The sequence below is a fragment of the Heptranchias perlo genome, chromosome 1 (assembly GCF_035084215.1).
Source record: "Heptranchias perlo isolate sHepPer1 chromosome 1, sHepPer1.hap1, whole genome shotgun sequence".
Lineage (NCBI taxonomy): Eukaryota > Metazoa > Chordata > Chondrichthyes > Hexanchiformes > Hexanchidae > Heptranchias > Heptranchias perlo.
In genome coordinates this window covers 142,464,195-142,490,100 of record NC_090325.1, presented here as the reverse complement: position 1 = coordinate 142,490,100, position 25,906 = coordinate 142,464,195, and the positions used below count along the sequence as shown (strand labels likewise).

Genomic DNA, 25,906 nt, shown 5'->3' with positions numbered 1-25,906 from the left:
ATAACTCACGAAAGGACAATGGGAACGGACTGTGACCTAGTGTGAACTTCTGCTAATTCTGCTGATTTTAAACATTATTTGGTAGTGATTATTTGGTAGTGATAGTGGAATAGTACAGAAATAAAGAAAGAACTTAATATAGCGCCTTTCACAATCTCAGGAATTCACAAAGCACTTTACAGCTAATGTAGTACTTTTTGAAGTGTAGTCACTGTTGTAACGTAAGAATCTTCGGTTTCTTCGGTAGGAGGATACCACAGATGTGCCCTATTCTGCCAAAGGCCTGCTCTTCAAAGCTCTGTCATTGAGTATATTCAAGACTGCGATTGATAGATTTTTGGACTCTAAATGGATCGGGCGGGAAAGTGGAGTTGAGATTGAAGATCAGCCAGGATGTTGCTGAATAGCGGTGCAGGCTTGAGGGGCTGTATAGCCTACTCCTGCTCCTATTTCTTTTGTTCTTATGCCCCTTCCCTTGACCCTGTGAATTCCAGCGGGGTCGCAGTAGCTTTCAGTTGGAGGTGTAACTATCGGGTCCCCATCAATGAGGATTTTCTCGGCCTGAGTGACAACAGGCTATTTAATCATGGACAGCACAAGTCTATTCCTGTCCTCACTCAACATGCAAAAAGATGGACTTTCAAGAGGATCACTAGACGGTACACACAAGTGGGAATTCTGGCTGATTTCCTCCCCCAACCTCCCTGGACAAAATGCACTGAGGTTCAATGGTAGCACTCTGTTATTGCTTTGGCTGAGAGTAGTCAATTCAGCAAAGACTAAAGTTCAAACTTGAGACCTTCCTACTTTATTTGACTAAGTATCATGCCATTTATCCATTGAGCCACCATCACCTATCTCTGATAAATATTGAACAAATAGTTTACATTTATAAAATTATAAAACATTTCCATTAATTGAGAACATGAGGGCAAATATTTTGAATGTAAAGTTTTTCCCTCCCCTTAATTGGGAAAACAAAATTATGAAATAAATCTCTAGATAAGCAGAAGAAGTAGTTGTCCTAAATCTTCTCATTCAGAGCACCCAGATACCTGCCATATTAGAAACATAGACATAGAAACATAGAAAATAGGAGCAGGAGTAGGCCATTCGGCCCTTCGAACCTGCTGCGCCATTCAGTATGATCATGGCTGATTCTTTATCTCAATACCATATTCCTGCTCTCTCCCCATACCCCTTAATGCCTTTTGTGTCTAGAAATCTATCCAGCTCCTTCTTAAATATATTCAGTGACTTGGCTTCCACAGCCTTTTGTGGTAGAGAATTTCACAGGTTCACCACCCTCTGAGTGAAGAAATTTCTCCTAATTTCAGTCCTAAATATCCTACCCCGTATCCTGAGACTGTGACCCCTCGTTCTGGACCCCCCAGCCAGGAGAAACATGCTCCCTGCGTCCAGTCTGTCTAGCCTTATCAGAACTTTATATGCTTCAATGAGATCCTCTCTCATTCTTCTAAACTCGAGTGAATACAGGCCGAGTTGACCCAATCTCTCCTCATACGACAGTCCTGCCATCCCAGGAATCAGTCTGGTGAACCTTCGCTGCACTCCCTCCATGGCAAGTATATCCTTTCTTAGGTAAGGAGACCAAAACTGCTTACAATACTCCAGGTGTGGTCTCGCCAAGGCCCTGTATAACTGCAATAAGACATCCTTGCTCCCGAACTCAAATTCTCTTCCAATGAAGGTCAACATACCATTTGCCTTCCCAACTGCTTGCTGCACCTGCATGTTTGCTTTCAGTGACTGGTGTACAAGGACACCCAGGTCCCTTTGTACATCAACATTTCCCAATGTATCACCATTTAAATAATACTCTGCCTTTCTGTTTCTCCTTCAAAGAATTCAGCAAAGGAGGACAAAGAGATTGATTAAGAGGGGAAAAATAGAGTATGAGAGTAAACTAGCAGGGAACATAAAAACTGACTGTAAAAGCTTCTATAAGAGAAAAAGATTAGTGAAGACAAATGTAGGTCCCTTACAGTCAGAAATGGAGGAAATTATAATGGGGAACAAGGAAATGGCAGAACAATTAAACACATACTTTGGTTCTGTCTTCACAAAGGAGGGCACAAATAACTTCCCAGGAATGTTAGGGAACTAAGGGTCAAGTGAGAGGGAGGAACTGAAGGAAATCAGTATTAGTAAAAAAATAGTGCTAGGGAAATTAATGGGGCTAAAGGCTGACAAATCACCAGGGCCTGATAATCTACATCCCAGAGTACTAAAAGAAGTGGCCCTGGAAATAGTGGATGCATTGGTGATCATCTTCCAAAATCCTATAGACGCTGGAACAGTTCCTACAGATTGGAGGGTGGCAAATGTAACCCCACTATTTAAAAAAGGAGGGAGAGAAAAAACAGGGAATTACAGACCAGTTAGCCTAACATCAGTAGTGGGGAAAATGCTAGAGTCTATTATAAAAGATGTGATAACAGAACACTTGGAAGGCATTAACGGGATTGGACAAAGTCAGCATGCGTTTATGAAAGGGAAATCATGCTTAACAAATTTACTGGAGTTTTTTGAGGATGTAACTAGTCGAATAGATAGGGGAGAACCAGTGGATGTGGTGTACTTGGATTTTCAGAAGGCTTTTGATAAGGTCCCACACAAGAGGTTAGTGTGCAAAATTAAAGCACATGGGATTGGGGGGAATATACTGGCATGGATTGAGAATTGGTTGACAGACAGGAAACAGAGAGTGGGAATAAATGGGTCTTTTTCCGGGTGGCAGGCAGTGACTTGTGGCGTACCACAGGGATCAGTGCTTGGGCCCCAGCTATTCACAATATATATCAATGATTTGGATGAGGGAACAAAATGTAACATTTCCAAGTTTGCAGACGACACAAAGCTGGGGTGGAATGTGAGCTGTGAGGAGGATGCAAAAAGGCTACAATGTGATTTAGACAAATTGGGTGAGTGGGCAAGAACAGGGCAGATGCAGTATAACGTGGATAAATGTGAGCTTATCCACTTTGGTTGTAAAAACAGAAAGGCAGATTATTATCTGAATGGTGATAGATTGGGAAAAGGGGAGGTACAACGAGACCTGGGTGTCCTTGTACACCAGTCGCTGAAAGTGAGCATTCAGGTGCAGCAAGCAGTTAGGAAGGCGAATGGTATGTTGGCCTTCATCACAAGAGGATTTGAGTACAGGAGCAAGGATGTCTTACTGCAGTTGTACGGGGCCTTGGTGAGACCACATCTGGAGTATTGTGTGCAGTTTTGGTCTCCTTATCTGAGGAAGGATGTACTTGCCTTGGAGGGAGTGCAACGAAGGTTTACCAGACTGATTCCTGGGATGGCAGGACTGACTTATGAGGAGAGATTGGGTCAAATAGGCCTATATTCACTAGTCATGGACACACTTCAGCAGTCATGGACATTCAGCCACCGACCTTCGGGTAAGCATACTCCAAGGCGGCCTTCGAGACACACGACAACGCAAAATCGTCGAGCAGAAATTAATAGCCAAGTTCCGCACCCATGAGGACAGCCTCAACCGGGATCTTGGGTTCATGTCACACTACACGTAACCCCACCAGCGAACAAATGTTATCTGTTTTTAATATAACGGGTCATTGACTGTCTTCCTTCTCTCTCTCTCTCTCTCTTTTTTTTTGGGGGGTTGTATATTCAGTGGCGTTTTAGATGACACCTTTCTGTCTGCTCACTGTGATTGCCTTGGCAACGGGCAGTAATCACCAGGCATTGTTCTATGTTTTTCAAATGCGAAGGATTCGAAAATATCATTTCCACCATCCGCCCGACAAAGGAGGAAGCCTCCGAAAGCTTGTGGAATTTAATTTAAAATAAATTTGTTGGACTATAACTTGGTGTTGTAAAATTGTTTACTATATTCACTAGAGTTTAGAAGAATGAGAGGTGATCTCATCGAAACATATAAAATTCTAACAGGACTAAACAGACTAGATGCAGGGAGGATGTTCCCAATGGCTGGGGAGTCCAGAACCAGGGGTCACAGTCTCAGGATACGGTGTATGCCATTTAGAACCAAGATGAGGAGAAATTTCTTCACCCAGAGGGTGGTGAACCTGTGGAATTCTCTACCATAGAAGGCAGTGGAGGCCAAGTCATTAGATGTATTCAAGAAGGAGATAGATTTATTTCTTAATGCTAAAGGAATCAAGGGAAATGGGGAAAAAGCGAGTACAGGGTACTGAGTTAGACGATCAGCCATGATCATTTTGAATGGCGGAGCAGGCCTGAAGGGCCGAATGGCCTACTCTTGCTCCTGTTTTCTATGTTGCTAAAGAAGCATAAAAGCAATGCTCAGCTGAGGTTTGTGTGTGGGTGCACTAGTGAGTGACTCTTCTGAGTCCTACTATCTGGTTATGCAACAGACATGGTGTCCTTACTCTATTGTCATTAATGGTGATTAATTGTATTTTTGCATTTATGTGTATAATTTAGCTGAAGGAAGAGCCATGGATGAATTGGTTGCAAAGCCAGTGATGAATTGGGCCATTGCAGATCTGTGAGATTTTTGTCCATTTGACCAATATTGGTTCAAATGTAGAACTGGAAGTATATGTAACAGAAAGAAAATTTGATTCATAGGGACATGGTTCACCTTAGAAGATGGGAATGAATTCAATATGAAGAATACAGGTTGTTCAGAAAAGATCAAGGCAATGGAAAGGGGGCAAGGGTGGGTCGCTTTACATGTACAAGATAATCTGGATATCGAGAAAATGTAAACAATGTCGGGAAAGGAAAATTGAAACAGTCTAGCTGGAGGCTGAATAAAGCCAGAGGACTGGGTTAATAAATGTGGTCCGCCACAGACATGACAGCAGATGTGGTTAGACGAATTTGTACAGTTAATGATGTTGTAGTAATGGGTGACTTAAGCTAATCTATTATTAACTGGAATATCCAAATGAAAGTGTGGCAACAGAATCTGAACCAGTAAACATGGCATAAGACTGCTTCTTGACAGAATAAAGTTGAAATTCTATTTGGTGAAGTTCAAATTAACACACACATACTACGTTCCTGTTTGTGCTATTTTTATGCAGGGATTAAGCTGTTTATTTTAAATGGAATGTAGCCAATACCAGAAGCACTTGTATGTGAACTTCACCAGTCAGAATTTGTACCCTACTGTGTCATGAATCCCACAGTGGGGTGAGTGGAATGCACATCTAGACTTGGTTCTTAGGAACAATCAGGATGGCATCTACAATTTAGTAGTAATGGGACCTCTAGGAACAAGTGATCATAATATGATCAAATTTGAGATCATCTTGCAGTTGGTGCCAACGATGACCAGGACAGAAGTATACGATTTCAAGAAAGCAATGGAATGAAGATTGAACTAATTAAATTAAACAGGATGGGCTGCTGAGGGAGGCATTGGTCATGTATTAGATTATATTTAACACATGCAGGAACCGGAAATCAGGAAGGCTTGGATGTATAACGGGCAGCCGATCTGCTACTGCCCATTTTGCACCGTTGCCAAAGTTGAATTTCACCCCCTCAGTCTCCAAAATGAATGAACAAAGATATTAAAATGGCAGTAAGGAAGAGAAATATACTGGGCCCGAAATTTCTGGGTTGGGAGAAGATGAAAAAGATTTCCACCTTTCAGGGAGGTTTCAGGAATTTGGACAGAAACCGGTTCTGCCAGGATTCTGCCCTGGGTTATGCAGCCTCTTTAAATACCAGTGGGAGGGATGCTGGTAGTTCTTATATCCTTACCCCCAATGCCAAAAGGAGCTGTCTGGGGGAGTTCCTGGGATACCTGGGAAATCCCAACCAGCAGCCTCAGAGAAATTCCCAAAGAAGACTTTTGAAAAGCCCCAAATCTTTACCAAGGAAATGTAATCAATTGATCCCGGATAGTATGGATTACTTTCAGCAGAAGCCCTGCTAGCCCAATGGGAGCTGAAGATAAGGACTGAAGTGACCCTCGTCTCAGTGAGGCTGATGTCCTTGAGGGGCCCACTTCCGGTTGCCATTCTCTTGCATTGTCAAGTGGAGCTAGCCCAGGTCTGAAGCTCCCCTGGGTGCTGGCATTGGAGGGGGCCTTAGGAAGTACACATGTTGTCACTATCATGAGAAACAGCAACATCTGTTCCCACACCTTGCAGCTCACAGGTTCAAGGCACAGGCTCAAATGTCTCTGGTTACCAACTGAATTATCCCAGTCACATTTTGGAAGTCCAAAATGAGTACTCTTTAATCAGCAGCATTCAATTCCCCACCCTCCCTCCCAGCAGTGGTAAACCAATAGGCAGCAGGTTTACCGCTGCCATCCACCCTGCATAATTAATGAGGGCCTGTCCTGGTTAGTGGCAGACTCAGGTGAGCAGGTGGAAGTCCCGACCTGCTGCCAATGGGATGAGAATTCAACCCAAAATATTAATAGATGAATATATCCCAGAACATTACTTTAAGGTCATTCAGACAGTAGAACACAGGGGTGGGGGGAGGAGTATGTTTGTCTTTAAAGATTCTGACAGTTATAAAGTTGATAAATGTAGACCAGTGCCTGATGAAATGCAATTGTATACACCTCCCCAGGGAACAGATGGATCATATATACTTGATTATTTGTGGACAAGGATATATACTTACCACCAGACCATTGATCTGACACATAACCAGCGATACAGTAACAGAGATTAGACACATAATCACACGTAGATCAACTGAGACTGGACAAGCATCCAAGCTTCAATACTCCAAAAGGCTTTCTAAGCCATTCTGCTCCCTCCCCAGCTAGATTTTTGCCTGTAAGAAGAAGGAAGTGTTAATGCATTCCTGTTGTTGCTAATTAGCAGAGCCACTGGTTTACGATGACTGAATAAATCAAAATGATTTTTACTGGTGTTTTGAGGATCACACCTGTTCTACCAGTACTTCGAAAATGAATATTGCACAGTTTAAACAAGGGCTGCATTTTTTCAGGACAGTTCATAAGAACATAAGAAATGGGATCAGGAGTAGACCATACGGCCCCTCGAGCATGCTTTGCCATTCAATCAGGTCATGGCTGATCTTCGACCTCAACTCAGCGATCATAGTATCATAAGGTTTAGTATAGCTATGGAAAAGGACACGGACCACGCTAAAGTAAAAATACTCAATTGGAAGAGGGCCAATTTCAATGGGATGAGAACAGATCCGGTCCAGGTAAATTGGAATCAAAGATTGGCAGGCAAAACTGTAATTGAACAGTGGGCGGCCTTTAAAGAGGAGATGGTTCAGGTACAGTCTAGGCACATTCCCACGAGGCAGAAAGGTAGGGCAACTAAAGCCAGAGCTCCCTGGATGACAAAAGATGAAATGGAGAAAAAGGGGCGTATGACAGATGTCAGGTTGATAACATAAGTGAGAACCAGGCAGAATATAGAAAGCACAGAGGGGAAGTGAAAAAGGAAGTAAGAGGGGCAAAGAGAGAGTATGAGAATAAACTGATGTCCAACATAAAAGGGAATCCAGAAGTCTTCTACAGGCATGTAAACAGTAAACGGGTAGTAAGAGGAAGGGTAGGGCCGATTAGGGACCGTAAAGGAGATCTACCCATGGAGGCAGAGGGGATGGCCGAGATACTAAATGAGTACTTTGCATCTGTCTTTACCAAGGTCTCGGTAAAGGAAGATAAAGTTGAGATACTGGATGGGCTAGAAATTGATAAAGAAGAGGTACTTGAAAGGCTAGCTGCACTTAAAGTAAATAGGTCATCCAGGCTTATCATCAAGATTGCGGCCCATATATTGATATATATTAATGTCTTGGACTTGGGTGTACGGGGCACAATTTCAAAATTTGCAGATGACACAAAACTTGGAAGGGTAGTAAACGGTGAAGAGCATAGTGATAGACTTCAAGAGGATATAGACAGGCTGGTGGCATGGGCGGACACGTGGCAGATGAAATTTAACGCAGAAAAATTCAAAGTGATAAATTTCAGTAGGAAGAATGAGGAGAGGCAATATAAACTAGAGGGCACAAATCTAAAAGGGATGCAGGAACAGAGAGATCTGAAGATTTATGTGCACAAATCGTTGAAGGTGGCAGGGCAGGTTGAGAAAGCGGTTAAAAAAGCATACAGGATCCTGGGCTTTATAAATAGAGGCATAGAGTACAAAAGTATGGAAGTTACGATGAACTTTTATAAAATACTGGTTCAGCCACAACTGGAGTATTGTGCCCAGTTCTGGGCACCCGCGCTTTAGGAAAGATGTGAAGGCCTTAGACAGGGTGCAGAAGAGATTTATCAAAATGATTCCAGGGATGAGGGACTTTAGTTACGTGGATAGACTGGAGAAGCTGGGGTTGTTCTCCTTGGAATGGAGATGGTTGCGAGGAGATTTGATAGAGGTATTCAAAATCATGAAGGGTCTAGACAGAATAGATAGAGAGAAACTGTTCCCATTGGTGGAAGGGTCAAGGACCAGAGGACATAGGTTTAAGTTGATTGGCAAAAGAACCAAAAGTGACATGAGAAAAACATTTTTACACAGCGAATGGTTAGGATCTGCAATGCACTGCCCAAGGGGATGGTGGAGGCAGATTCAATCATGGCCTTCAAAAGGGAACTGGATAAGTACTTGAAAGGAAAAAAATTGCAGGGCTACTGGAATAGGGCGGGGGAGTGGGACTAGCTGGATTGCTCTTGCATAGAGCTAGCGCGGACTTGATGGACCGAATGGCCTCCTTCCGTGCTGTAACCTTTTTATGATTCTATGATTCTAACTCCACTTTCCCGCCCGATCCCCATATCGCAAGCTAAAGCTACATTGTGCACAAGATTGCACACGATAAACAAGAACTACATTCTGTACAGGATTTTAATCAGTTTAAATGAACAAATGTCAAAGTGGAATTAAGAAAATTAATATATTTCAATTAATTATATTTTTATCATGAATTTTGAGTTTACAAATAAAATAGATGATGGAGTAGTGACAGAAAAACACACACCAGAAAGAAAGCACTTCTACCAAACAGATGCATCAAGGGCCGCGTGAGTGGGAACAGTATTTTTTTTAGCTGTTCCTAGTCACCTGGCAGGGTTTGGTTGACATTGTAATACTTCTAAAACACTACCAACTAAGCACCATGAGGGCTTTAGTCATTAGGTAGAGCTTTCTGTGACTTTCTACAAATGCTCCCATCAAGGACATTTTATACCTTTATGTGCCCCTGCAGATTTGAGATTTCAAAATGGAAGATGGAAAGTCGGAGAATCAATTGGGATTCATTGTCTAGCCAGAGGAATTGGATACAGCGCTATAAGCTAAGCAAAGTATTTTACACAACATTGAAATGAGCACAAAAGATTGAAGCCATAAAAAAGTTGTTTAATCCTTGATATTGTTATTGGAAATCAGGAAAGGACTACTAAAGATTTACTAAATAGCTACTTTGTATCGGTCTTCTAGAGGATGAGGATAAAATACCAGAGATACAAGGAATACTAAAAATAAATCAAGGGGATAAACTAACTTGTTTCAATATAAGTGAAAAAAATAGTGATGGAGAAACTAATGAGATTAAAGATAGACAAATCTCCAGGACCCGATGGTTTCCACCCCAGGGTATTAAAAGAAGTAGGTGAGGAAATTGTTGATGCGTTACTCATGATCTTCCAAAACGCTCTTGATTCAAGAATTGTCCCCTTGGATTAGAAAATTGCCAATGTCACTCTACTGTTTAAGAAGGGTAAGGGAAATAAACTAGGAAATTATAGGTCTGTTAGTGTAACGTTTGTTGTGGGGAAATTACCAGAATCTTTTATTAGGGACAGAGTGACCAAGTATTTGGATAAATATGAGCTGACCAGAGAGAGCCAGCATGGATTGTAAAGGGTTATTCATGTCTAACAAACCTAGTTGAATTTTTTGGAGCGGTAACTAACATGGTAGCTAAGAGAGTGTTATGGATGTTATTTATCTGGACTTCCAGAAGGCATTCAACAAGGTTCCACATAAGAGACTTAACAAAAATGAGGGTGCATGGAATTGAAGGCAACCTATTAGCCTGGTTAGGAGGTAGGAGAGAGTAGGGATAATGGGTATGTACTCATATTGGCAGGATGTGACTAGTGGTGGCCCCCAGAGATCTGTACTGGGGCTACAGCTTTTCACTATATTTATAAATGACTTGGATGAAGGAATAGAGAGCCGTTTATCCAAGTTTGCTGACGACACTAACTTAGGTGGCACGGTAAATAGTGTAGATGGAAGCAGAAAGTTGCAAAGGGACATTGATAGATTAAGTGAGTGGGCAAAACTGTGGCAGATGGAGTTCGATGTGGGAAAGTGTGAGGTCATCCACTTTGTGCTTAAGAAAGATAATCAGAGTATTTTCTAAATGGCGAGAAGCTAGGAACTGTGGATGAGCAGAGAGATTTAGGGGTTCAAGTTCAGAAATCACTAAAAGCTAATGATCAGGTACAAAAAATAACTTAAAAGGCTAATGGAATGTTGGTCTTTATCTCAAGAGAGCTGGAATACAAAGGGGTGGAAGTTATGTTACAGCTTTACAGAGCTTTGGTTAGACTCCATCTGGAGTACTGTGTTCAGTTCTGGACACCACACCTCAGGAAGGATATATTGGACTTGGAAGGGGTGCAGCACCATTTAAGGGTGATGTCAGAAAGCACTTCTTCATACAAAGGGTAGTGGAAATCTGAAACTCTCTCCCCCAAAAAGCTTGAGGCTAGGTCAATTGAAAATTTCAAAACTGAGATTGATAGATTTTTATTAGGCAACGGTATTAAGGGTTATGGAGCCAAGGCGGGTAGATGGGTAGGTGGAGTTAAGATACAGATCAGCCATTATCTAATTGAATGGCAGAACAGGCTCGAGGGGCTGAATGGCCTACTCTGGTTCCTATGTTCCTTTATGCGCAATGTTCATTCACTCATTCATAGAGTAGCTGGCGATGAGGAGAGGAGCACAGCAGAAGCAGCAGCAAAAGCTGTGGTTTGTTGAATGAGTGAAGAAATTAGAATTAAAATGAGGCTTTAAAAAGAAGCACATGAAAAATCTAGGGGGTTTAATACAGAAGAAAATCAAGCCAAATTTAGATAATATAAAGGAGAAGCAAAAAAAAAAGATCAAAAAGGCCAAGAGGAGGTATTGAGAATGACTGGCAGGTAACATGAAGGAAATACTAAACATGCAGGGGCTGAAATCCATTGGGGAGGATGCATCCTAGTGTAAGTGTTGAGATGCACCCTCCTGGGACCTCCACTGCTAACCCCACCAAAGTTCACTGGGTCAGGTGAAGGTCCCTCCGTTAGAATGGCGTGTGCCCACAGCAGTAGGGGTGCATCAAGGGGAGCCCACTTGCTGAAGACACCAGAAAGCCCAGTGAAAGAATGGCTGCCTTTGGAGTGGGCCGAGTCCACCCCTGGAAATAACTTGCAGGCGCTCTCAGTGGCCCTCAACAGGCCTTTCCTGATCATTTGACGATAGACTGCACTCCAGCATATTGGGCAGCATGGTTAGGAAGTTTGTTAAAGGACAAAAAACGGAGAGTAGTGGTTAATGGATGTTTTTCAGACTGGAGGCATTTAAACGGTCGTGATCCCTAAAGGTCAAATATGACAGTTGCTGTTCTCAACATGGCCTCCTTTTGTGTTGTAAAATTCTATGGGGGTAATTTTGACTTTGGATGATAGTGTAAAATGGGTGATATCAGATCAGCCGCCCGCTATGTATCTCTCCCAATTTTCATTTCCGTTGACTTCAATGGATGTGAATATCGGGAGAGATGTATAATGGATGGCTAATCTGATATCACCCGTTGTACACTTTTTACACTATCACCCAAAGTCAAAACGATCTCAGCAGCAGTACAATCAGACACTCCAGCAGTACAAACAGGAACACCAGCAGTACAATTTGATTTTTATTTTTCCCTTAAATGTGGAACTCTTTTATGTTCTTTCTGTGATCCATTGACATCGAATTCAAATTCCAGTACCAAGTTCAAGATTTCAGGCGTTAAATCACATTCTGCGAATAAGATGAAATGGAAACCCAGTAATCTTGCTGAATGGCCATCCACCCAATGCACTGTGCTGACATGCTGGGGGAATCCATTTTGTCTTAAGTGACTGTTTACTAGTTCAAACATGTTACAACTACACCGACACATAAGAGCCTCACCCACCAGGAGTGCATATCGGACAAACGCAAACCCCTGCCCATGATTTTTCCATCCAATATAGGAGGCACACCTGTGCTTTTCTGATAAACGCTCAAGCAGGCAATGCTCTGTACAAGGAGCATGCATTTGAAAAATCAGCCCTATATAGTAAAACACTAAATTACAGGGTACATAGACGCATATTTGCCGCTGGATTGCCAGGCCATACCAGGCACAAACTCACCACTAGACTAGGCCAATAGGGTGTACACTTACATACTGACCATTTCTACCTTTCTTCATGTGGTTCCAACAATCAATGGAAAATGCTTTTAAACATCATGCCCGAGGCTTTTATTTCAGAACCACCTTTTGTTAATTTGTCCCCATATGTTGCCATTTTTCTAATAATAACGTTATAACCAAGCCCAAATGGATCTGAGTTGGTTTTAATTTATTTGCATCTCTACAGCAATCCAGGAAAGAATGGAGATAATTAGATGGACCGAATGGCCTTTACCTGTCCGAAATACATCGTCATGTTACTATGTGATCCTTAGACTTACTTCCCGCAGCCTAAAGATTCTTCAAGGTGTGATTGTTGAGAACTCTGTAACTATCTAATGCTATTAATCATTATTATCTTACAGGTTATTCACCAGATGAGTCTGTCCACCAATGTGAATGGAGTACCTCAACAAGCCAACGGCATCAGCCCTGAAGGTAAGTGGACATGATTTGGAACAGTCTGACTGTTGGTTGACTCTACTGAACAATGATCTTCTAAAGATGCAGTTGAGGTATGTTGCTTTGGCGAAGTAGGGGGTGTTTTATTCTGCATTTGACCTCCGCTATACCTGACCTGAGAATACTCAATATTGATACTGGGTGCCAAATGTGTAAAAAGTATCCCAATTTCAACATTGAGGATCTTATACTTTAATAGGAGGATCCCATATTTTAATAAGCGAAAAGATACAAATGTTAAATAATTATGCCTTTAAAAATGTTCCAATGGACTTAGCCAAGGGATTGAAGTGCCAAGTTTCTGAGGGGAAAAAAAAATTCGATAGGGCCCATTTTCGGGCACGGGTAAAGTGATCCGCTATTACCCCCCGCCCAATGGTCCCTACACAGGCAGCATGTGAATTTCAAGCTGCCTGCTACTTACCATGATATCTCCATGCAGCCAGCACTACCCGTGCTGCTGAGAGGCTACACGGAGATTAAAGAAGCCAGAAATAGGGCGCGCTCTGCGCACGTCGTCAGCAGCCTGCACCTCTTAAAGGTGCAGGTGCACGTTTTGAATGGGACATGCACAGTCCACTAGGAGGAGGGAAAGATGACCGCAAGGATGGCAGGACCGGCGTGAGAGAGGGCCCCACGCTTCTCCGATGATGCACTGGAGGCCCTGGTGGAAGGGGTGGACGAAAGGAGGGCCAACATGTAATGGCAGGGTGGCAGGAGACCCTCCAGACTGCAGCTCTGCAGGCATTGGCAGGCTGCGGCGCAGGAAGTGAACGCCAGGAACGTGGTACCACGCACGTGGGTGCAATGCTGAAAGAAGTTCAGTGATTTGACACGAGTGATCAAGGTGAGTGAATACAAGTGTCAAGTGGCACATCCAACCAACTGTACCACTGCTTCATGCGACACACTCCCCGTCACCCACCCACCAACAAACACTGCCCATCCATACGCAATGCTGCTCTCAGCATGCTGCATCTCACCCGAACATAGTACCACACTTGCAGGCCACATAACCACCACTCACAGGTCACACACACTGGCAGCTATTCGACCACAACAGGCACATCACTCACACACCTTGCAGGACACTCACTGACACACTGTTCTGTGTCTTGCAGTTAAAGGTGGCGCATAACAGCCGGCACCAGAAGAGACCTGAGGGTGGACGGGGACACTTACATGTCCTCACCCCCCGCACCCCCCCAGAGGAGACAGTGCTTCGGATCATTGGGCGGGCCGTCGCTGCAGCCGTCACAACATGCCACTCTGGAGGTCCCGATGAAGGGGGTCTCTGCATATCTAATGCTCCTTCTTGTTTCCCACATCTCCCTCCTCCCATAATCTTTTCTGACTCACGTGCTGCAGATTCTGTCAGCACGTATGTCTCACTTGCTCCACTCCCCGCTCCACAACTCGACCTGTTTCCCTTTGTCATTGCATATACCCAAGAGTATGCGACGGCACCATCCGAGGAGGAGGAGGACGACACTGAACCCATACCGTCACTCGATCTAACACGTGCTTCCACCAGCTCAGAAACTGACACTGCGCGTCGTTTAGAGGCTAGTTTAGAGACGGGATCGGCACATGGTGAGACATCGGGCATAAGTGCGCAGGAGCCGGGACGGGGGGGACGGATACCACAGGTGCCAGCTCGTCAGAGGGTGAGGTTGCTCACTAGTTCTGCTGCAGAGGAGTCAGATGAGGACTTCAATGGGCCAGGCTACAGAAGGCGGCTGATGGGCATACACCACCAAATGCTTGGGGCACTGGAAAGCCTGCCAGAAAGCCTCCGCACAATGAGAAAGGGCATGGAGGAGTCCAGCTCCAACTTGGCACAGAGCTTTGTGCAGAGCTTGGAGCCCATCCTTTCCAACACAGAATGTGTGGTCACCTCCATCAGCACACCTGTGGAACCCACCATGACGCAACGTCTGATGGCCAATGTCACGGCTTCCATTGCAGCACGAACCAATGTTATCAAAGATCTGCAAGCTACAGTTGCTGCTCAGATTGCTGCAGTGGAAGCTCAGACTGTTGCTATCGTGGCTCTGAGGATCACTGTTGAACGGGGCTACCAGGCCGTCATAGCACTCCAGCAATCCGTTCTCCCGCTGATCACCAAGATTGTTGAGGCGCTGCTCCAGGAGAGTGGTAGTGGCACCATGGCAGTCAGACCTGCTGTCCTTTCTCAGGATGACAGCATTCCTACTCCCACCCTTGCCACTCTGCCAGTGCCCTTGTTGTTGCCTATCGGCCAGCCAGGAGCCCATGATGAGATTGTGCAGTCTGAAGCCAGGCCCTCCTGGCCCAGAGCTGCTCGAGGTCGTCCTCCAAGACCATCTGCACGCTTCTCAATTGAAGGCCAGCAGCCTCCTATCACACATGCTCCAGCCACTGGGGAAGCACCTCGTAAGAGCACTAGGATAGGTAAAGGCACACGGACAACAGACACTAAGGCAATCCACAAGGGCATGTTCTGTTTCCATAATTTCATTTATTCATTGATAAATGTGACTTTGAATTTGCATTTGGTGGTGGATTTTATTTGTGTGATGAGCTGAGGGGGAAACCAATGTGCAATCAGATGGAGGGTGATTTGATTGTCTTGCGGGAGTGGAAAGGTGGGGAGTGTAGGACTGTTGGTGAATTGGGGGCTGTAGTTAACATTATTGATAGCGGGCATGGATCAGGCAAGCATGCAGAGCCTTTGCAGACAAGGCGTGTGGTCCCTGTTGCACCCTACGTCTTCCTCTTTCGGCTCCTCCCCCTCCTCCTCCTCAGCCTCTTCCTCCTCAGCCTCCTCCTCCTTCACCTCTGGCTCAGGGTCTTCTCCGATCATTGGTTGCAAAGACTGGGCACTCATGTTGACGAGGTTGTGCAGCATGCAGCATACTACCACGAATCTTCCCACCTGCTCAGGGGAGTACTGCAGGGCTCCTCCTGACCGATCCAGGCAGCGGAAGCTTTGTTTGAGGAGGGCTATGGTGTGCTCCATGATGTTGCATGTGGCAGCATGGCTCTCATTACAAGCCTACTGTGCACGTGTGCGTGGGTTCCTGACCGGAGTCATCAGCCACGGCGTGAGGGGATAGCCCTTGTCTCCCAGTAGCCACCCTTTGACTTGCCGAGGCGGGTGAAAGATAGCTGGCACGTTGCACTGTCACGTGACAAAGGCATCATGACTGCTCCCAGCGTAGCGGGCATCGACCTCCATGATTCGATGCATGGGGTCGCTCACCAGCTACACTTTCAGGGAGTGAAAGCCCTTTTGGTTGAAGACGGCCGAGTTGATATGCGGGGCATTCAGGGCAATATGCGTGCAGTCAGTGGTACCCTGCACCATGGGGAAATCAGCAATATGAGCAAACCCCCGTGCTCACTCGTTTTGCTTGTCTCTGTCAAGAGGGAAGATGATGAACCTGTTCCTCATATGGTACAGTGCGTCTGTGTGCTCCTTTATGCCGCATACTGCGAGATGTTGCACATGTTGCCAACAAAGGCCTGAAATGATATTGAGCCGTAGAAATTCAGCACCACGGTGACCTTCACAGTCACAGGCAATGTTGTCCTTGCCCTGCTCTGAGGCTGCAGTTGTGGTCACACCAGTTGACAGATATCGGTCACGGCTTCCTTGGTGAACCTCAGACGTCGAATGCAATCCTCCTCGGTCATGTTGAGGTAAGAGAATGGGTCCCGGAAGGCCCTCATTGGATACGGCCTCCTACTCAGTGCCCTTTGCCTCTCGTCCTCCCTCTCCTCGCAGCTTGACTTGGTGTGCATGGCCCTCTGCATGCTCCCAGTCATGCTCAATGCCCAGTGGGAGCCCTAGCAGACCACCCATGGTTGCCAGGAATGTTGTTCAACCACAGTTGTAACTTTCCGAACCGTACAGCAGTACCTGCCATACCACTCTCAAATGTACTGTAGGAACTCTCAGTAAGTATAGGGAGCTTCAAAAAACACTTCCTATTCCACCAGCAGCCAGAAGCAATAATCCAGCAAATAACCTGTAAATCCTGCATGGTCCCTTTAAATAGTGCTGGTGGGGGGTCCTCTAGGCACTCTAAGACACGTTCAGGTATGCGTGGTTAAGACTCTGCGTTGAGTTGAGTGTTAAGTCCAAAATGGTGTCTATCACTTTAAATCAGCGTTGCACACTGATCGCACGCATTTTCTCCCTACTTTACATGCTTCCGGCGTTCGGTATTTGCACATGCATTAACTCCTATACCAAGATGACGTCCGGTGCCCCTAGCCTCTTTGAACAGCTGCATTTTATTTCTTTAACTCCTGCTGACTTTCCCATAGACTTCAGAATGTTTTCTATTAAATGGGAAACAACTTTTAGACAAAGTTTCTATTCCTTAGTGGTGTGGAAATATTCTCATTGGCCGTAATACTTAGCCGACCAACAGCTGTTGTATTTGATACCCAGTTTTTAAGATTAATTTGTTAACCTTTTTCTGGTCTTAATCATGTGGAAGATAAGAATGCAATAACATAACAGAATATCTTCTCAAGCTTTCTATTTAGGTGAAACTGCACAGAAGTTTTTGATGATGCTGACAATGTGTGAGAAAGTCTTGGATTCATTTGTAGCAATTTCTGTCATTCTTTTTCAGGTTAAAACCCTCACCCTATTCTTCATTCTCAATAAAGTTTTCACTTAACTCAAAGGTTAATTGGGTCAATGCCTAGAAGTCATTCTGTAACATGGCTTGCGTTAAGATTGCCATCTGTTCAGTTTTGGATGGGACACTGATGTTTCATTGGGCTTTCTGGAAGTTTCTAAAACAAAAACCTTAAACCAAACTTTTATTTCTGAAATAGCAGTCCATTTTTTCCATTTTCCCCTGTGTCTCATTTGTGGAGGCAAGGGTTATTAATGTATTTTCATCAGCAGAATAGCAAACACCATAAATCAATCCATGATCCTGTCCATATCCAGATTTACCGGGCAAGTCTAGCTTGAGTGGTAAAGTACCTTGATGTATAGAAACAGAAATACTATTAGTTACCAGTGGGTAACTAATGCATCCCAGGAGATTATTCCTTGTCCTATTTAAGTTGTTATTTGGAAATGTCAACATTTTAGAATATACTTCATTGTTCTATTTTCCCAGAGTTCATCGTTGTTTCTTTAGAGATTAGGTGCAACATTTCAAGCATGCACAAATCCAGAAGTCCAGTTTCAGGAATTCATCTCTCTTTTTTGGAAATGATCCTTGTAGACATAGTTCCTGATGCTTCGGGGACCTTTGCATTTTCTTTGAAAGGGCAACATAACATAAGAAATAGGAGCAGTAGTAGGCCATACAGCTCTTCGAGCCTGCTCCGCCATTCAGTAACATCATGGCTGATCTTCTACCTCAACTGCACTTTCCTGCCTGATCCCCATATTCCTTGATTCCCTTAGAGTCCAAAAATCTATTGATCACAGCCTTGAATATACTCAACAACTGTGCATCCACAGCCCTCTGTGGTAGAGAATTCCAAAGATTCACATTCCTCTGAGTGAAGAAATTTCTCCTCATCTCAGCCCTAAATGGCCAACTCCTTATCCTGAGACTATGACCCCTAGTTCTAGACACTCCAGCCAGGGGAATCAGCCTCTCAGCATCTACCCTGTCAAGCCCTCTCAGAATCTTATATGTTTCAATGAAATCACCTCTCATTCTTATAAACCCCACAGAGTATAGGCCCATTCTACTCAATTGTGCAAGTGCAGTGAAATTGCTATTTTTAAAACTTTTACAGACCTACAGCTCATGGACTGATTTTACAAAATCCTGCTCCCGCCATGTAGCCTTGCACATCAGGATCGCATTTTGGGAACTCAAGTGTGCTCAAATTTATGATGTGCACTCTTGATGAGGAAGGCTGCATGCTAGGAAGACTTTCTTTTAGTGTGTTGGCTTTCCTTGTCAGCAGCATTAGGTACTAGGAGGACATGGCAAACTTACAGTCAAAAATGTTTCTCAAAATATCTCAATATGATTTACTTCATTAAGGCCACATGATAAGGGGGTAACTTTCAATTTCGGCAGGGGCGGAAATCTGGTGACATCGGCTCGCCCACCCGTTACGTACCCAACCAAGTTTTAATTTCCATTGAAGTCAATGGAAACTTGAACAATGAGCACAGGACTAGAAGTCACAAGTATAAAATTCACAAGTCTCAAGCATTGTTAAAGGTTATTGAACACGTGGAACAGACTTTCAGAGAAGGTAGTTGATTCCAGCATTAGTTATAATCTGTCAAAGCTCTCTTGATTCGGTAATTGTGCTGTTAGGCTGGGAAATTGCTAATGTCACTCCATTATTTAAGGAGAGAGAAACCAAATAACTACAGGCCTGTCAGTTTAATGCCAGTTGTGGGGAAGCTATTGGAATCTGTAATTTAAGGACCGAGTAACTAAGCATATGGCAATTATGAGCTGATCTGAGAGAGCCAGCATGGCTTTGTTAAAGGTAAGTCATGTATGACTAATCTAGTTGAATTTTTTGAGGAGGTCACGAATAAGGTAGACAAACGAATATCTATGGATGTTATCGATATAGACTTCTAGAAGGCACTTGATAAGGTTCCACACAAGAGATCATTGGCAAAAAATGAGAGCGCATGGAATCTGAGGTAGCCTTTTGACTTGGGTTGGAAATTGGTTGGGAGGTAGGAGACAGAGAGTGGAGATAAAGGGTCTGCACTCAGGTTGGAAGGATGTGGCAAGTGGTATTCCACAGGTATCTGTTCTGAGTCAACTTTTCACCATATTTACTAACGACTTGGATGAATGCATAGAGAGTTGTATATCCAAGTTTGCAGTTGACACTAAATTAGGAGGGACAGTAAGTAGTGCAGATAGGAGCAGGAAGTTACAAAGGGACTTAGACAGATAGACAGAGTGGACAAAACCCAGATGGAGTTTAATGTGGGCATGTGTGAGGTCATCCACTTTGGACCCAAGAAAGATTAATCAGAGTATTTTCTAAATAGTGAGATACTAGGAACTGTAGAGGAACAAAGTACACAAATCATTTAAAGTTAGTAGACAGATACAAAACAATCAAAAAGGCTAATAGAATGTTGGGCTTCATTTCAAGGGTGCAAGAATGCAAAGAGGAGGAAGTTATGCTTCAGTTGTACAAAGCCTTGGTTAGACCCCTTCTGAATTACTACATTCAGGGATACGGTAGCATAGTGGGTATGTTACTGGACTAGTAATCCAGAGGCCTGGACTAATAATCTAGAGTCATGAGTTCAAATCCTGCCAAGACAACTGGAGAATTTAAATTCAATTAATTAAATAAAAATCTGGACTTAAAATACTAGTATCAGTAATGGTGGTCATGAAACAATCGGATTGTCAGGAAAAACCCATCTGGTTCACTGATGCCGTTTAGGGAAGGAAACCTGCCATCCTTACCCGGTCTGGCCTATATGTGACTCCCGACCCACAGCAAAGTGGTTGATTCTTAACTGCCCTCTGAAATGGCCTCGCAAGCCACTCAGTTGTAAAATCTCGCTAAAAAAAGTCATAATAAGAATATAACCGGACGGACCACAAGGCTCTCGGACATGACAAAGGCAAACCAAGCCCAGTTGACCCTGCAAAGTCCTCCTCACTAACACCTGGGGACTTGTGCCAAAATTGGAGAGAGCTGTTCCACAGACTAGTCAAGCAACAGCCTGACATAGCCATACTCACAGAATCAGACCCTTCTATCACCATCCCTGGATATGTCCTGTCCCACCGGCAGGACAGACCAACCAGAGGTGGCGGTACAGTGATATACAGTCAGGAGGGAGTGGCCCTGGGAGTCCTCAACATTGACTCTGGACCCCATGAAATCTCATGGCATCAGGTCAAACATGGGCAAGGAAACCTCCTGCTGATTACCACCTACTGCCCTCCCTCAGCTGATGAATCAGTCCTCCTCCATGTTGAACATCACTTGGAGGAAGCACTGAAGGTAGTAAGGGCACAGAATTTACTCTGGGTAGGGGACTTCAACGTCCATCACCAAGGAGTGGCTCGGTAGCACCACTACTGGCCGAGTCCTGAAGGACATAGCTGCTAGACTGGGCCTGCGGCAGGTGGTGAGCGAACCAACATGAGGGAAAAACCTACTTGACCTTGTCCTCACCAATCTCCCTGTCGCAAATGCATCTGTCCATGACAGTATTGGTAGGAGTGATCACCGCACAGTCCCATCTTCGCACTGAGGATACCATCCAACGTGTTATGTGGCAGTACCACCGTGCTAAATGGGATAGATTCAGAACTGATCCAGCAGCTCAAAACTGGGCATCCATGAGGTGCTGTGGGCCAGCAGCAGCAGAATTGTATTCCAGCACAATCTGTAACCTCATAGCCTGGCATATTCCTCACTCTACCATTACCAACAAGCCAGGGGATCAACCCTGGTTCAATGAGGAGTGTAGAAGAGCATTACTGGAGCAGCAACAGGCGTATCTGAAGATGAGGTGCCAACCTGGTGAAGCTACAACTCAGGACTACATGCATGCTAAACAGCGGAAGCAACATGCTATAGACAGAGCTAAGCGATTCCACAATCAATGGATCAGATCAAAGCTCTGCAGCCCTGCCACATCCAGTCGTGAATGGTGGTGGACAATTAAACAATTAACGGGAGGAGGAGGTTCTGCAAACATCCCCATCCTCAATGATGGCGGAGTCCAGCACGTGAGTGCAAAAGACAAGGCTGAAGCGTTTGCAACCATCTTCAGCCAGAAGTGCCGAGTGGATGATCCATCTCGGCCTCCTCCCGATATCCCCACCATCACAGAGGTCAGTCTTCAGCCAATTCGATTCACTCCACGTGATATCAAGAAACGGCTGAGTGCACTGGATACCGGCTGTAGTGCTGAAGCCTTGGGCTCCAGAACTAGCCGCGCCTCTAGCAAAGCTGTTACCAGTACAACTACAACACTGGCATCTACCCGACAATGTGGAAAATTGCCCAGGTATGTCCTGTCCACAAAAAGCAGGACAAATCCAATCCGGCCAATTACCGCCCCATCAGTCTACTCTCAATCATCAGCAAAGTGATGGAAGGTGTCGTCGACAGTGCTATCAAGCGGCACTGACTCGTCAATAATCTGCTCACCGATGCTCAATTTGGGTTCCGCCAGGACCACTCGGCTCCAGACCTCATTACAGCCTTGGTCCAAACATGGACAAAAGAGCTGAATTCCAGAGGTGAGGTGAGAGTGACTGCCCTTGCCATCAAGGCAGCATTTGACCGAGTGTGGCAACAAGGAGCCCTAGTAAAATTGAAGTCAATGGGAATCAGGGGGAAAACTCTCCAGTGGCTGGAGTCATACGTAGCACAAAGGAAGATGGTAGTGGTTGTTGGAGGTCAATCTTCTCAGCCCCAGGACATTGCTGCAGGAGTTCCTCAGGGCAGTGTCCTAGGCCCAACCATCTTCAGCTGCTTCAACAATGACCTTCCCTCCATCATAAGGTCAGAAATGGGGATGTTCACTGATGATTGCACAGTATTCAGTTCCATTCACCACCCCTCAGATAATGAAGCTGTCCGAGCCTGCATGCAGCAAGACCTGGACAACATCCAGGCTTGGGCTGATAAGTGGCAAGTAACATTCACGCCAGACAAGTGCCAGGCAATGACCATCTCCAACAAGAGAGAGCCTAACCACCTCCGCTTGACATTCAACGGCATTACCATCGCCGAATCCCCCACCATAAACATCCTGGGGGTCACCATTGACCAGAAGCTTAACTGGACCAGCCATATAAATACTGTGGCTACAAAAGCAGGTCAGAGGCTGGGTATTCTGCAGTAAGTGACTCACCTCCTGACTCCCCAAAGCCTTTCCACCATTTACAAGGCACAAGTCAGGAGTGTGATGGAATACTCTCCACTTGCCTGGATGAGTGCAGCTCCAACAACACTCAAGAAGCTCGACACCATCCAGGACAAAACACCCCGCTTGATTGGCACCCCATCCACCACCCTAAACATTCACTCCCTTCACCACCGGCGCACAGTGACTGCAGTGTGTACCATCTACAGGATGCACTGCAGCAACTTGCCAAGGCTTCTTGGACATCACCTCCCAAACCCGTGACCTCTACCATCTAGAAGGACAAGAGCAGCAGGCACATGGGAACAACACCACCTGCACGTTCCCCTCCAAGTCACACACCATCCCGACTTGGAAATATATTGCCGTTCCTTCATCATCGCTGGGTCAAAATCCTGGAACTCCCTTCCTAACAGCACTGTGGGAGAACCTTCACCACACGGACTGCAGCGGTTCAAGAAGGCGGCTCACCACCACCTTCTCGAGGGCAATTAGAGATGGGCAATAAATGCTGGCGTTGCCAGCGACACCCACATCCCATGAACAAATTTTTAAAAAGTTTTGGGCACCGCACCTCGGGAAGGATATATTGGCCTTGGCGGGGGTGCAGCGCAGATTCATCACTCTGATACCGGGGCTTAGAGAGTTACATTTTGAGCACAGGTTGCATAAACTTGACTTGTATTCCTTGCGTATAGAAGATTGAGGGGTGATCTGATCAAGGTGTTTAAAATGCTAAAAGGATTCGATAGGGTGGATACAGAAAAACTATTCCCTCTGATGGGAGAATCAAAAACGAGGGGACATAATGTTGAAATTAGAGCTAGGCCATTTCGGAGGGAAATCAGGAAACACTTTTTCACACAAAGGGTGGTAGAAATCTGAAATCCTCCCCCCCAAAAGGATGCTGGGACAATTGGAGCTCTTAAGACTGAGATCGATAGATTTTTGTTAGGTCAGGGTATCAAGGGATGTGAAGCAAATGTGGGTAAATGGAGTTGACGTACAGATCAGCCATGATCTAATTGAATGGCGGAACAGGCTCAAGGGGCTGAATGGCCTACTCCTGTTCCTATGTTCCTATCTCAATTGGTCAAAAGGAGCTGGATCAATATCTGTTGAGAAGTGGGATTGAGGATTATAGAGATATTTAACAACACTGCTTATTTTTTTCAGGGGAGTTAGAGGAAGGAAATTAGTGTCCCCTACAGCAGGAGATTAACAAGTACAGGAAAGAATAATAACTCGTGGGCTCTGGATGGACTGGGCTTGTTGGTCAAGTGGCTTTGTTTTGCTCAGGATTTTCTTATCGTTCCATTCTCAGTATCATGTGAGTCAAATTCAGGACAAAGAAATCAAACTGAACATCATCATTGTCTCCTCAGGCTATGCTGTGTGTGTTATGGGACTACTTAAAAGAGGGGGGATAATATAACCAAATAAGAGGGAAAATATGTAAAAAGAAAAATGAAGAGGAATGAAGAGACAACAGCTTAAAAAATTTCAACTTTTTAATGCTGGTGTGGACCAATCATAATTAATTTTTGAAGATTAAAATATCAGCTTACTAAGTGAACATTAATTCTTTCTGTCGAGATGAGATAGGCCCACAGCCAATGCGCTTAGTCCGTGGATCACAGATAAAGAAAGGTTATTCCTCAGTTAACTGATATGGAAGATACTCTTGGAGCAGTTAGTGGATATAGATCTGAAAATGGTGACATGGATTTTCTTCATTCTTTCCACAGGTGTGAATGGAAATAGATCCTTTTCAGCTTCAACTATTCTTGACAAATATAAAGTTGGGAAGGTGATTGGAGATGGGAATTTTGCAGTTGTTAAAGAATGTGTGGAGCGGTAAGTCAGCATATCATCACCAAAGAATACCTGTAAAGTCCTGCAAGAAACACCTCTGATGTGATTCAGTCCACAGGCAAATTTGCACTAAACACTTCTAACTGAAGTTTTCTTCATACGTATATTTATAATGAAAATGCTTGCCTATTAGCACGTCACTTATTAAATGTGTAAGTTTGGCACGGTGTCAGCCGTGGCTCAGTTGTAGCACTCTCACCTCTGAGTCAGAAGGTTGTGGGTTCAAGCCCCACTCCAGAGACTTGAGTACAAAGTCTAGGCTGACGAAGTGCTGCACGGTCGGAGGTGCTGTCTTTCACATGAAACGCTAAACCGAGGCTCCGTCTGCCCTCTCAAGTGGGGATAAAAGATCCCATGGTACTGGTGTCCTGATTGATATTCATCCCTCAACTAACATCACTAAAACCGATTGTGTGGGACCTTGCTGTGTGCAATTTGGCTGCTGTGTTTCCTACATTCCAACAGTAACTATACTTCATTGACTGTATAGCGCTTTAGAATGTCCTGCTATCATGATAGGCACTATATAAATGCAAGTCTTTCTTTTCTCTTTCACATTAAATTTCTCCATGGCAGAAAAACAATAAAATGTCTGATAGTTCTGATTGGCTCCAATGTAACCATACTGATTCACTTCAATACATATCAGGATAACACCTCACAGAATGGCAACCAATTCAAATATTGCAATTTGAATCCAGCAGTTAATGGTCCTAACTACTATTTTTTTCATGCACAACTGAACATGTAGCCATACAGGTAACATTTATAGTGTAAAACACGTAAAAATTAAGTAACATGCTAAAATCATTAAACCTCCCCATAAAATTAGTTAATTAAGGTTGGAAGTCCCTGCAGAGAGATTTCCAGCTTCTGTGGACAAGGTTTAAGAGAGTTATGGTTTTTCACCCTGCTCCAATGAAACTACGATACCCTGTGTGCACCATTTCCAATCCATGACGATCAAGTCGTAAAAGCTCCTTCGACCTGGCAGATATTTCCAGCTCCTATTGATTAATTCTGTGTGTGAGAGAGAGATGCATCGTGGAAGTTCCTAGTTTTCTTTCAGCTCCTGCCGAACTATGACATTCACAGTGCCCTAGAACAGCTCATGTCATACGAGAACCAGACAAAAAAAAAGTACAAATTAAGGAGAGGTACAAGAGGTGGGTGGTAAAAAAATCAAAAATAGGGTAAATTTTATAAATTAGCATTCCCGATGCAGAGTTCATGGAAAATCTCTTGCCTCCTTGTCCAAATTCC

General features: G+C 44.4%; 1 protein-coding gene across 1 annotated transcript in view; it reads left to right on the top strand.

Moving 5' to 3' along the window:
* Positions 1-25,906, top strand: part of dclk2a (doublecortin-like kinase 2a) — a 434,705-nt gene that overhangs the window by 324,604 nt on the left and 84,195 nt on the right. The window contains exons 6-7 of the mRNA XM_067992182.1: positions 12,816-12,888; positions 24,517-24,625. Coding sequence (XP_067848283.1) covers positions 12,816-12,888; positions 24,517-24,625 — 182 coding nt within the window. The remainder of the gene's footprint in view (positions 1-12,815; positions 12,889-24,516; positions 24,626-25,906) is intronic.